The sequence below is a fragment of the Glycine soja genome, chromosome 1, assembly GCF_004193775.1.
Source record: "Glycine soja cultivar W05 chromosome 1, ASM419377v2, whole genome shotgun sequence".
Taxonomy (NCBI): Eukaryota; Viridiplantae; Streptophyta; class Magnoliopsida; order Fabales; family Fabaceae; genus Glycine; species Glycine soja.
Genome location: NC_041002.1, coordinates 54,282,980 through 54,298,018, shown reverse-complemented (window position 1 = coordinate 54,298,018; position 15,039 = coordinate 54,282,980). Strand labels below are relative to the sequence as shown.

Below are 15,039 nucleotides of genomic sequence, written 5' to 3'. Positions count from 1 at the left end.
AAAAATCCTAAATTAAATACACTTAATTCCCAAGGTAATGCATTGTTTAACTTGAGATAATACATTGTTTTTTACTTTATCCTTTTTTGTTTATTTTAAGATAATAATATTATTTTAATGTGAGTATATATTTATGTTTTTTTATTTTTCATATAAATAGTATAATATTTCATAAATACTGATTTTTAAAATATTCTTATTGTTCTGTCAAAAAAATATTCTTATTATTTTTGAGTTGAACAATCTTTTTAATTTTTTTCTTAACACTTACATAGGTAATATTTTTTTAATGATCCTGATAATCAACTCAATTCAATCAAACTTTATTAAAGTTAGATTGAATTGGATTGTGTTAGTAAAAAAAAAACAATCCAATCAAACCCAATTAAATTAGATTAAAAAATAAACAAAACTTAATCCAATTGACATCATTTATACCCCTAATACAAACAGTGGAAAGGATTGCCAAACTCTGAGATTTTTCTCTTTTATTTTATTTATTTATTCCGAGGGCGTGAGTGACTGGTGTAACATCAATTACATTGTGTCAAATTAGAATGTTTCAATAATGTGCCAGGCTTTGGTCATTCGACTCATCCCGTAAAGTCACCACGTTGCCCATTGGAAAAAAAAATGCATTGATTATATATAGGCTGAGGAAACAAGTCTAAGAAAAGAGTAAATATGTACACAATGTTTAACTTGAGTAAAACTAATTTAGATTTGACCCCAAAAAACTGTAAATCAAACAGAGATACTAATACATAATTTTTTTTGGCTATACTAATATTTAGCTTCAAACGAAAGGATATTTAATGATCTTTAAAGTTTAAAGTCGAGAAGTTTTCTAATTTTTAAAAGGAAAATGTGCCATCTCAACTTACATTCCTCTTGGGGTCAATTTCCATGCCAACATGTATTTGGTCAGTTGCAAATCCTGATCAGAACCCACCTTCCCTTTTTTCTTCTTTGCACAGTCTAATCCATAATATTAATACCCTTGTATGTTACTATTATTAATACTCTTTTGTATGAAATGCCTCTCTCAATCTGACTCAATCTTCCCATATTAGCCCAAATGGGCCTAATACTTCCACTTAATTTATAGGGTGGTTACATTTAACTTGTCGTTTTTAATTGGGAAGTATTCCAACTACCAAATTTGGATGACATTATTGGATAAAACACTTTGATTTACCTTTACCTAATATGTTTTCGTTACATGGGATGGGTTGGTGGGTGAAAGATGCCAAACTAACTTAGAAGAAAGAACTTGGAAAAGAGAAAATGGACAGACATTAAAAAGTGTTTAGGAAATTAAACAAAAAGCTTATACACGCGCACTTAAAAAATGATTCCGTGAACAAGAGTTGAAGAAAATATATGAAACTGATACCTAAAGTAATGAGAAAAATGTACAAAATAGATCAAAAGTATGAGTGAAAAATAATAGACAAAGAATATCACGAGTTTAATTCTAAAATCAAATAACTAGTGAACCAATATATTTGTGTCAATTATAATATTAATAGCTAGATAATGACATGGAGGAGTTACGGGTGATAGATAAGAAGATGAAAAATTGCTTTAAAATTCTATTTATTTTTAGTATATTTGCATGAGTGTATGACAATCAACACATTTTTTTAATAAATTAAGAGGGGATACTTTTTTATCTGAAAGACTTAAAAAATAGACCCCTAATCTAAAAACATAACTAAGCCTTATATTCTAACTTTCATATATTTTGTTTGAGTGTTAAGGGTAAAAACTTTATAATTAAGAATTGACATGTACGCGAGAATATTAACTAGCTCGAGTAGTAGTTTAAAGTATCTTATACTTTTTTTTTTCTATTGTAAAGTATTTTATACCGTGCCTGAAATTCATCCAGTAAATTATTCCAGACTTAAATGTGTTATTCATCTTTAAATTTTTTTAAATTAAATCTTATTTAAATTTCATTCATTTGTAGTCTTTAAAAACTTATATAAAAAAGCGTATACTTTTAGTTTATGAGGAAAAAAACTTAAAACACAACAATTTTGTTAAATGTAGAAAATAATATGAAATTTAAATAAAGATTAAAATTGAAATAAGTATTTTCATAGATTAAAAAACTAATTAAATTTTTATGCTATGATTGGTTAGGTGGTGGGGACCACCAAATGTATAGTTAGTCATAATGTAATGGGTTTTTAAGTTGAAAATGTACTTAAATAAATACGATCAACAAAAGTAAGAAATAAATTCCATTAAAAATATTTTACAAAATTTAATTTTAAAATCATTTTTAAAAAAAAATTGATTTATAATCGTTTATTCGAAGTTCAAACAAATACTCGAAAAATATAAATTGTGATAGTGAAAGTGCACTCTGCACTCATTGCTAGTTCCCGAATGCAAATAGCAGTGAAGTAATGAGTTTTTCCAATTCCAATTGGCATTGCATTTGCAGTTGACGTAAGTAAGTTGCATCCTATGCCTGTGGCTGTGGCTTTGGGTGTCTCTACGCCCGCCAAACCAATCAATACATACCACATTTCATCGTATTCTTGGATTATTAGTGCAGAATATGGTTTTTTTGTCCATTACTTTTATAGATCATGCTTAAAGGCTTCATGCTTGCACCTCTTTCTTTTTGAATTCCAACCTAAAGTTTTGTACTTCGTGACGTGCGAGTCACGCGCCCACTTAGGTTTAGCCCGGCCCACAAGTCCAAAAGTTTATATTATAATATATACTATAAACTTAAAATACCAAAACTTTAATACTCCTTATCATTATTTTAAATATATTAAAAGTAGGGTAGGAATAAAAAATACAAGAAACAAAATTAAGACACCTTAGTATAGTCCTTCAAAAGGGCTTATAGGATAGCTTCAAGAGGAGTCGTCCAAACACGATCAAAGGTATTGGAAGAGGAGCTCAACTCCCATGCCCTGTTGACTATAAGTTGAATCTCATACACCTTGAACGCATGAAGATGCATATAAGTCTGATTCACATTTTTGCATAGAATAGCATTCATGGCCTCAGCACTCTGAAAACGTTGATTCCAAGTATTACTCAGTCCATGTTCAAGAACAAGGAGGGGGTCGCTAATAAGACCTCCAAAACCTGCACTGTTAGTATCCCAAACCCAACTTCTATCAACATTGAGTTTGACAAATGGAGGTTCAACCTGAGAAGAGGACAATCCATCATTGAAGAGATTAAATTCTACTATATTAAAAGTATTATTAATACATCCTTATCATTATTTTAAATTTTTTTTATGAAAAAATTTGATTAAGCTATAATTTTGTTCATCTCCATTTAATTGTTTATATGCAATTTTAAACCTCAATATCACTAATAAAAAGAATCCTTAAAACTTAAAGGAAGTCATTCAATGGATGATCATGATAAATAGATTCAAACTATGGAAGAACAAATTTGATCTATTAAGGAAAACAAGCTGGGTTGGAATTATAGACTCGGTTTGTGATTGAATTATATAACCCAATCCAATTGGTTATAACAAATAGAGACAATAATAATTGATAATAAAATATTAAACAATAAGAAAAATCAGGAGAGATAAGTTGTTCTTCTTCTTAAATAATAACGTTTGATCAATGCTTTATAGTAAATAAATACTTTAAATTGTAAAAAAAAATAATACATGTAATTATTAACGTAAAAAATCACAACGTTTGTTTAAATAAGCTAACAACTAGAGTATTTTTCAATATATTATAATGTTTAGCTGAATATAAAATCTAGTCATACTGACAAAAAAAAAAGACCTAGCGAAAGTGTTGGGGTGGCAGCCATTTAGATGAGGTAGTGGCTGGAATATAAGTGAAAGTGTTGGGGAAATATTTTTGGCCATTAGAAAAAGAAAAAATGGTTATTTTTACACCCTATATTAGGTTTGTTTTCTTTTCTTCTCCCACACCCATTTCCACCTTATTTTCTATTACTTTTATTTATTCCACTTAATAAAACGACACAGGACTTTATACGTCTCAGCACATGAAATCCATTCTACACCTTAGCATTTTTGCTGTACACGTGGTGAAATGTTAAGTCATAGCTGCCCGGTCCCACCACGATTCTGTAAGTACAGATAAAAAAGACCAAGTTAATTAAAAAACTTAAAACAAAACACATTTATCCAATTATTTAATTTTAATACTTTTTTTATATAAACGTATGTATTTATACACTTAAAAATCTATAAGAATTTTTTAAACAAAAATCAAATATTTCAGCTAAATTTTTTATCTAAACTCTTTATAGAAAGATTTTAAATTAATGTGATTTTATTAATTGATTCAAATTGATTTTGAAGCATAATGTTATTTTAGAAACTTTCAATCAAAAATAATTTTAAACGTGTGATTATCAAGATGATTTGGGTCTAATTAAGGTTGTAAATGTAACAAACAACATAGCTAGAGATATGCCTGAAATAATAACATGACTTAAGTTAGTGTTAATGTAAAAGCTATTTATTGTCCTGGTTATTATTATTTAATGGATTCTCAATTTAAGCAGGTAATAGCCAGGATTGGTTTCCTGTGTATTTGGTTGATTATGTAAATGGGTTCTAGGTACCTCTTGTACCTGTTTATAATAATATTTCTATTTTGTTGATTTTTTTTAAGAAAATGGGACTTGATTCTAAAACTTTAAATCATGTTTTTAACACATTGTCAAATATTATAGTCAATAAAAAATTGTTTGACTCATCTTAGATTCAAGCTGAGACACGTTAAATATAAGTCCAAACCACCCCTTAAAATATGTTTGTTTCACAAGCTTAAATCTTATTATTCAGAATGTGATATTAAAAAAGTAATATTCTCGTATTTATAATGAGTTTTGAGAAAAAAAATCATTGTGTTGTTTATTTAAAAGTAGCAATACCATTATTGATTTTATTTTTATTTACATGGTTTATAAAATTAATTTTAACACGTAATGTGATTTGAAAAATTGCATTTTGGGTCTAAATAAGGTGACGTTTGTTTTAAGGTATGGAATTTCATTTTCTGAAATCATATTCCTATGAATACTGGGCCTGCAAATATTATTTTCATATATAAACATATTTTTTTGACAATAGTAATTCCAAAAAAAACATTTAATTAAAAAATAAAAGTAAAAAAAAATGAAATATTGAAGTAGGGATAAATAATTATTGTAGAAAATAACAAATACAACATACCCACCTTTCTCCATGGGAATAAGACACAATACAATTCTAAAAAACAATCATTATTGAAAATATTTTTACAAAACCTATACTAAACACGGTAAACATGGGAATGTGGAATTTCCTAGTTTTCACTCTCAGGAATCTTACTCATTACCTTAAAACAAATATCTCCGACGAATATAATAAAGTGATGAAACAATGACACGATTAAAGATATGCACGAAACAAATAACATGACTCAAGTTAATGTTAATGCAAAAGGTATTTCTAATGGTTTCAAAGACACTTTATTCTAAAACTTGGAATCATGTTTTATTACATTGTCAAACACCGTATACAATGAAAAAAAAACATCACATTTGACCTATCTATTATTCAAATTGAAACATGTCAATCATGAATTCAAACAAATCTTTAAAGTGTATTTGGTACTTGAAAATATAATATTCATATTTTCATTATGAATTTTGAAAAATTAAAAACAATAATGCCATAATTTATTTTATTTATATTTACATGTTATGATTTACTTTATTTCCCTTCCTATGATGAGAAGTATGAAAGTTATATTTCTACAAAATATGAAAATTTATTTTTTAACTTCATTATAACTTTTATTCCAATTATTTTAAATTTTAATAAATTTTCTTAAGAATATTTAAATCTAATCAAAATTATTTTTAAATATATAAAAATAACATTTATAATCATAATATTCTAAAAAATACAATTATTGAAAATACAATATTATAACTCAAAAACACCCCATAATGTTATGAATTTACGAGGGTTTGGAACACAATTGTACGGATCTTAGCATAAGAAAACTCGCACACAATAATTACCCGGAAGCAAACTGAATTGAAAATGTAAAAGGTGGGAAGCCATAAAGCCTAGGACAAGCAGTTATACTTAATGAGTTTTAATAGACCCACCTAGCTTATGAACCTCACTATTTTGTTTCAACATTTATATTCTATTTAAAAACAAAATATGATAAAAAATTAATTTTAAATAAAATCATAGAGCCTCATAAATCGAAAATATCATTTTGCTTTAATAAATGAACTGAACTTGACAATTTGTTAACTTTTTTTCTCCTAAACTTGGTTTAGCGTATAGTGACGATGGATGAATGATGATGTATTAGTCAAACCATCGTGAAAAATTAAGGCATCAATGACATAATTTATGGATTATCTTTAATTTGTTGGTGCACTTCATTTATGGGTTAGGGTTACCTGTTTTAAGGATCTAGATTTACATTAACCAACGAATTTGAAAATTATTTTGTGCATAATTGCATATTGGGGCACTTGTCTTACTTGAGCGTCAATATAAAGTTGAAAAAGATAAAGACTATACTGATTTACATTTTTAAACATTTAGTAATAATTATATATTACTAAAGAGAGGCTGAAAAGAACAAACTATTTTTCTCATATTATAGTTGTTTCAAAATTTATAATTTAGCATGAAAAGACCTTTTACCAGCAATTTAAAGGTTTAGCTGTGTTGCATAGAAAATGAGAGGGGATGGGTTAGCTATGGTTGAATTTGATCTGGATGTTAGATCTGACCAGTTGGTGATTTACAATTACAAGTTCCTAAAAGATATTATTTATTTTATTTTTGTCAAAGGACCTAACCTAAAGGGCACTATAAAGTGATGGAAATGTTTTAACGTTGGTGGAAAAAAAAAACGTTTCCAGTAAATGCAAGACATGTTCTTTACAGTTACCTTTTTATTTTTTGTTTTGTAACTCTTTGTGATGTCTTTGTCTCTTTGAACCATTCCATTTGTCATTCATTGGGGTCTTTTTGGCCGTTCGATTTGATAAAGTTCTCAGACGAGGTGCGACTTGTATGGCAATAGGTTTTTGAACTTAAAAAACAAAAATCATCTAGTTTTTATTTTTTATTTTCCAGACTTGGGAAAAAATGTAAATTATATTAAACCCAAAATGATACAATAATAAACGGGGCATACCCTGCGGTTAAAGAAAATCAAAAGTTTTCCTAATTATATCAAGATGCTAAAACAAATGCAACAGTTGCACTTGTCCATATATAAGAAACTTAATCTTACTCATAATCTCTATTACACAAAATTGATAATCTTCAAAAATCAGCTTGTTCCTAGACAGCCAAATGGAGTAGACTGATAGTTATAGCCAGACAACATAATTTTCCTTGAACACCTGATGTGGATCTGCCTCTAATTAAAAAGTCAGTAATGTGCTGTAAAGAAATGAAACGCCTGCGAAAAGAAGGAACCAAATCACAAATGTAAGTCAAAATTTAAAGAGATTTCCTGTAAGAAAAGAACAAATGAATATTTAACTCATGCTCATTTGAACATAAAGGACAGAGGGAACTTGTTCCAAACTTCATCATATTTTTTCGTTAATCCCTCAACTCTCAAACCGAGCTTTTGGTAAAAGACAGGTAGGACCAAATTTCATACCCAAAGTACACGGTAATAAGGAAAATTACACGTACCAAAATAGTCAAATCCACGAGAGATCCAGTATGAATCATGGACACACTGTTTGTCATATTATCTCCCTAGAATTTAATTTTACGATGAGATGAAAACATTTTTTAATTTGGAAAATAAAATTTAAAAAGTTAAGAGCTTCGGTTTAATCTCATGGTTTGAATATGATCTTTCCATTTTTTCGTTGCTCACTCTTCTAATATATTTTAGAGCATAAAGTAAATAATTCAAGGTAAAAATTAACAATATAATATAATTTGAATCGATTTTGATAAAAAGAACAAAATATAGAACAACAATGTCATTTATTACGAAAATGTTCACACGAATACAGTACAAAAATACTTGTCTAAACACTATTCGTTCAATATTATTATTATTAAATTTTAAAAATAAACATTTCTATAACTATGTCATAGGCTTTTTGCTTTGAGTGATAACCTGCGAGATTCATGTGGCTATCTTGATTTGCATGTCCCCTTAATCACCGTTGGATTGAGACTAAATTACTTAAAACTTAATACTTTAATTTGGCTATTTGATTTGCATATCAACAATGGTAGGACCCTGGCATCAACCTCCGTTGTCTAATCCAACGGTGATAATTGGGTTTGTGACCACAAATAGTCGTCACACACGCAAATTTATTTCTCTCTTTTTTAAACAAAATACCACATTAAATACTTATCTACATCATGTCATCACACACGGACAATATAAAATTGCGAATTAGCATTCACATCTTATTAAAAAAAAAACAAACATTATTCATAGCAGCAGGAACAAAAAATGGGAAAGGCCAAAAACATCTCCTTGTTCCTTTCTCCTTTTTTTAGTGGGTTTCCTTTTTATTTTTTTTTCTTTCCCTTCAAATTATAACCAGTTATTATAAAATCACAACTCTTTAAAAAAATGGATGGAGAAGATGGGAATACTTTTAGATTTTATTATTTTTATTTGTCGAGGACTTGAAAATTGATGATCAGTAAGGAAGAAAAGTCCATAGTCAACAGGATATATGCAATAATATTCCCCTACCCTCTGTTTCCTTTATAATATAAGATGATCTCATAGTTTTTAAATTTTAATTTAACAAAAAGCAAAATTGAAACCTTTCAATTTTCAAATAACATCAACAGAAGAGAAAAATAAAAAGGGAAAAAAAAGCTGAAACATTTACTTCTTATACAATACAAGAGGTCACATACATAGACCTTCTCTCCCTCTCTCTCTTTCTCTGTCAACATTCTACCTTCTTTTCTTTTCCTCTTTCCACAACCATTTGTGAGATTCCTCCAATGTTCTTCTCTCTTCCATTGGATTGTACAGATTTCCAGCTACAATACACACATCAATCCCTTCAATTCTAGTTGCTATGGGGTTGTTTATGTGAAAATATTTTAAGGACTGTAAAAGACAAAACTTTTCTGGGTTTAATGTTTTCTGCTTTAAATTTGTTTTTTTTCCCCCTGCTAACAATCATTCTGGGTTTGCTCATTAAACAAAGCCTTACAAGATAACTGTTGTATTTTTCAGAGAAAAAAAATCCATTTTTGTTATCTTTTTTGTCAAAAGAATATATCTTTCTCTCTCATTTTTCTGCAAATTTTCTTCATATTCCTTTTGCGGAAAAAATTGAGACATGGGCAAGCAAGGGCCTTGCTATCACTGTGGAGTTACAAGTGAGTTATTGTTTCTCCAATATATATTTTTCTTTTAAGTTTTGACTTTTTTTTCTTCCAAAGGGTGTAACTATATATTTGTAAATTAAGATGCGTTGAAGGAAGAGTTGCTGAACAATATAAATTATGAAAAATTTTATTTTCTCTGTGTAATATTCTGGATGTATACGAATTTTAAAATACAACTAGTGTTGTTGCCCAGAGCATTTGTAATTGAAAGTTGTGAAAAATTGTGTTGATTTCTCACTTGTATGTGTGTTTGCACTCTTTTTGGTATCTTTGTCCATGTTCCAAATCTGAGCCAATGTAACTGGCGCAAAATTAAGCTTAGAGTTCATTGAATTTTCTCCTTGCATTGATAGGAACAACACCTATAACTGTTAAGGTCTTTATCAAAGAGTCAACCCAGAGTTCATGTCTTACTATTTGGATGGAAATGAGATAAGGGAATTATGCATTTGTAAAATACCAAAAGTTAATTCATTGTCTTTTGAAAGGATTTTTCCAAATTGTTTTTATTTCCTCTTCAAAGCAATTTCTCACAATGTCTGAAGATATTGGACAAGCATTGCATTCATCCCTCAGACTTGTCTTACTACTCCCTTGTTTTCTGGCTGATGAATAATCAGTACTTGTCCTCTTCATTATTGTCTTTTCAATTCTTCTCAATTTGAAACTAATAATATTTTCGAAATACTTATCAGTTATCACCTTAATAGAGCTAATCCTGCAACTTAAGACTTTCACTGCTTTGCTTACAATTCTAAAGCACTTTCCAAAGTGTTGAAGTCATTGCAACTGGTTTTCTGTTCAAAACTCTAGCACTGTCTTTTGCATAAAATACAATGGTTGCAGTCCCTAAAACAAGGGAATGTTTCATTTAAACCGTCTTAACTTTGATATCTTGAGTGAAACTTTCCAGTTACTGTCACTCATTGCAGCTAAACTGCAATTGTTGTCTTCACTATGACTCTACAAGTGCTCTTAATTCGAGTATTGCCACTAACTGCTTGAGGTAGAAAATCATTAGTTTTTTTCTTGCAAAAGGGTATTGAGTATTTATGTGTATTAGTCTTAAATATTTAAAACCAGCTGGCTGATAAAAGTTAAATACTCATCATTTCTAGAAGGAATTGATAGTTCCTTATTTAAGTAAATACTGACAGATGATATTATCCGAACCTTGAAGCTTTTGTTGAGTTCAGCTTTCTAGTATATGAAAGATACTACCTGCTGTAAAATATTTTAATCCTTGAGGTTTAGGCTATTTCTCAGCATCAAGCTTGACATGTATTGTTTTTATATGCATTATGAATTGGATTATCAAGAAAATATGAATATGTGGTTGTTAGTAGTCTATCCAGTCCATGTTACATCTCTATTCTTGATTACAAGGGCTCTAAATGTTTTTAGGTTTCTGACAATTGAGCATTGCAACAGGCACACCACTCTGGCGCAATGGACCACCAGAGAAGCCAGTACTATGCAATGCATGTGGGTCTCGATGGAGGACAAAGGGAACTCTTGCGAAATATACCCCTTTACATGCTCGAGCAGAAACTGATGATTATGATGATCAAAGGGTTTCCAGGGTAAAGAGCATATCGATAAATAAGAAGAAAGAAGTGGCATTGCTCAAACGAAAACAGAACCATGATAATGTAGTATCTGGAGGGTTTGCACCTGATTACAACCAGGGATACCAGAAGGTCGTAGATGAAGATATAAGCAACCGATCAAGTTCAGGATCAGCTATCTCTAACTCAGAGAGCTGTGCACAATTTGGTTATGGTGGCATGGATGCTAGTGATCTGACAGGTTGAATTAAGATCTTTCTGCACAACTGATTACAGCAGCATTCATCATTTTGAAACAAGTATTGATTTTATTACCAGTCCAAATTTATATTAGCACAATCAAGAAGTGGATAATCGAATGAGGGAAAATGAAAAAGAAATATATTGAGAAAACAGTTTCGTAGTCATTGGTTTTCCTAAAAGAAAAACAAATGAACTTTGTTTCTAACTATGTATGAGTGTGCTCTTCATTGACAAAAAGAACTGAAGAAATGGTTTTAATATTTTACTACCATGAAGCTCTAATTATACCTGCCAACATTTGTAATAGCAAGTCTAATAATTAGACATGGTGGATTATTTGTTTTTTGTTTAGCGTGTAACAATATGTAGTATTTTCCCCTCCCAATAATAGAATGTCAAGTCCTGCATATATTTTTCATCTGTCTAGTTCCTTATTAATTTGACTTAGATCAAGAACTTCTACTTTTGTGTTATTATGCAAAATAATCTCCTGCATATAAAACAGGTAATCCATTGTCTCTGTCTTATATGAAAATATGTAATTCTAATATAGATAGTTTGGTTAATTTAGGTCCTGCTCAGTCAGTGGTCTGGGATGCCATGGTGCCTTCAAGAAAGAGGACATGTGTTGGTCGTCCAAAGCCTTCTTCTGTTGAGAAGCTAACAAAAGATTTATGTACTATTCTTCATGAACAACAGTCATATTTTTCGGTATCTTCTGAAGAAGATCTTCTTTTTGAAAGTGATACACCAATGGTCTCTGTTGAGATAGGACATGGAAGCATTCTCATTAGGCATCCTAGCTATATAGCTCGTGAAGAAGAGTCTGAGGCTAGCTCTCTTTCGGTTGATAATAAACAATGCCCAATGAGTGAGGCATATTCTTTTTCTGGTGCCATTGCAATGCATAATGATTCCAGTCGCTTGAAGTCATCATCTCTGGAAGTTGAAAAGATTGGGAACTCTACTGGCCAAGGAATGCAGCAGGAACAACTTAAAAGGCATGCTTTTGTACACTGGTTTATGGCATAATTTGTAGTCAGCTATGATTGAGTATCATTAATTAATGTGACAAAAAAAATCCATTTTATTGTTACCCTAAAAAACACATTTTTTTTGTTTATCCCAAAACAAAGTCTGTTGTTCCTGTATGTACGCTATGGATTTTATTTGTGCATGTAAATAGTGAAGAAATATTCGAGATAAATTTGAAGAAATATTTTTGAAGAAGAGACAAACATACTCTGTTGATATTAATGTTTCTGTTTTTTTAAATTTCAGTGACAAGTCTCAACTTGAAAGAGTACAAATCCTAGGCAATCATGAATCCCCATTGTGCTCAATAGATTTAAATGTGAGTTACACAGCCCTTCCCATTGTGCTCAATAGATTTAAATTATGTTAGTGCATAAGGCTGTAAGGCCTCAAATATGTCCAATTGTTGAGTGCTTAACGTAATTGCTATTATGTTTGTTAGGATGTTGTAAACTATGAAGAGTTTTTGAGAATCTTGACAAATGAAGAGCAACAACAATTACTGAAGTTACTTCCTGTGGTTGATACTGCTAAACTCCCTGATAGGTTAGAATTCTTCTTTTTCATTTGTAGTTTGGGATGTTTATGTTGTAATCGATAAAAGAACTTTCAAATTCCTCTGTTATAATTCTTATAAAAGGTTTGAGGGGAGGGGTGGGGGGTATATAGGAAGTATAAATACATCATTATCTTTAGTTAATGTGTGCCAAGAATTTAATTTCCATCAGAATTTCTAACAATAATGTAGTAAATGATCCATATTTTGTCTCAATGCCATGGGCATTGCTTGAATATAATGTAGTGATGCTGTACAGTGCATTAGATATATAATATGACTTTAAGGGAATAGAAGGTGTTGAGACCTGAGACTCAGACCATCAATATTGACAACTTGTTTTGTTGTATGTGCAGCCTTGAAGTCATGTTCAGTAGCTCTCAATTCAAGGAGAACTTAACTTACTTTCAGCAGCTTCTTGCGGAAGGAGTCTTTGATATCTCTTTGTTGGGCGCAAAATCTGAAGACTGCAAGATTTTGAAAAGACTTGCATTATCCAATCTGTCAAAGTCAAAATGGGTAGCGCACCATAATTTTCTCAAGGTTTGCACTAATTTATTATGCTAACATTAGAGATTGTGTTGATAAACAAAATGAGTATATTGATACTTATAATCTATTGCGTCTTTCTATGGATGCAGAAATGTAAAAACAAAGCTGGAAAATCTAATACTATGGGATCTACTGGTACAACATCAACTAATGTTTTGAACAACAGGGCGTCAACTGATGTTGCAAACATCAAGAGAATGCGTGACAGCAGAAATCAAAACTTACCAGGTTTGTTGAAAATCTGACATGAAATACAAAAAACAGATCATATGCTAAGACCTTCCAATTATTCTCTGTCTAATGCAACCATAATGATGTGATTGTTGTGTATACCTTGTACATATCAGGGATGTTTTGATTGAAGGAAATGGAGTGGTTAATTTGGATCCTCTCCATAGAGTAGTTCATTTTCACATAAATTAACAGTAATTAGCGGTGATTGAATTTTTTTCCCCTAGCTCTTGCAGCTTTAAAATTTATTGGTTTAAAATTATAAAATTTTGGTAGATAACCCATAACCATGTTAAGTTCTTATTAATATTAACAAGAATGATGAAATATATTTATGCAAAATACTATTTTTGATTTTAATTATGATTTGTAATTATATTTACTAGCACACCAAAAAATGTTGATAGTATACAATTTTTTCTAGTAAAGATTAACACTTGTTTAATTGGTTTGTGGGACACATGACATGACGCTTAAAAATGTTGAATCATTTTTTTTTTTGAGATGTAAAAAATTGTGTTATTGTTGCCAACTATTTAGAACAGTGTTGTTTATGACTGCCGTTTATGGTTTAACTGAGGGATCATTCTTATCTTAACACGCATCTTGCAAATTTCAGAAATAAAGACAATAATGAGAAGCCCCAAAAGAACGATCGCAAAGGCGAGCTGTGAGGGCAAAGAAGCTGTAGAAGATGGTGCTTGCTATAGTCCAAAACACCTATTTGCTTTGCCTCCTGATGCTAGTTTTCTCTTGCTGGATTCCTTAAACTTTGTTCAGGAGAGTAGTGATCAGGATCTGCTGCTAGAGGTGTCATCTAACACTTCTTTTCCACAGGCAGAGCTCTTGCAGCCAACTTTAAGCCTTGGTGCTCAAGCCAGCACTAGTAGCAGCTCAATCTACTCAAATCTTGTTCACCATTAAGTACACTTTACCAGGTTTATTTGGGTGGTTAGTTATGGTGCATATTTTACATCTTAAAACATATGATGGTTGTGCTTTTCGTTACTGGCAACCTTCTTTAGCTTGGATTGCCAACTATGGAAGTTGGGTGGGGTTTTTTTGGTATAGGTTGGTAAAAATTTGTAACATATAGCATGAAATACGAAGAGGGATAATAATCTCCAGAGATTTTGTGTAGTTTTTTGTTTTGTGAATAATTTTGACACTTTTTTGTTACCCCCAACAACAAATAAAACGAGAGGACAACATTATGGGACGTGTGTGGAGGATCTGGACAATCATACGATCTAAAGTTAACTTTCAAAGTGTATGACAACCCATACCCCGACATTCTAAAGGTGCATTTGATTTGATGTATTCCTTTGTCGAATGCTTAATTGTCATGGACGAAGCAAAAGAGTGTACTGTGAAATGAAATCATGGGTCCATAGAAGTATTTGGTAGTGCCAGTATGTCAGAGGTCAGTTCACGGAATTACCCCATAAATCTTT

General features: G+C 30.6%; 1 protein-coding gene across 1 annotated transcript; it reads left to right on the top strand.

Moving 5' to 3' along the window:
* The first annotated feature begins 8,892 nt into the window (after window positions 1-8,892).
* Window positions 8,893-14,806, top strand: LOC114423335 (GATA transcription factor 26-like). The gene is made up of 8 exons (XM_028390063.1): window positions 8,893-9,391; window positions 10,832-11,209; window positions 11,783-12,212; window positions 12,493-12,565; window positions 12,689-12,792; window positions 13,159-13,345; window positions 13,444-13,582; window positions 14,205-14,806. The coding sequence occupies exons 1-8, from the start codon at window positions 9,352-9,354 to the stop codon at window positions 14,507-14,509; spliced, it is 1,656 nt and encodes a 551-aa protein (XP_028245864.1). The 5' UTR covers window positions 8,893-9,351; the 3' UTR covers window positions 14,510-14,806.
* Window positions 14,807-15,039: the final 233 nt, after the last annotated feature.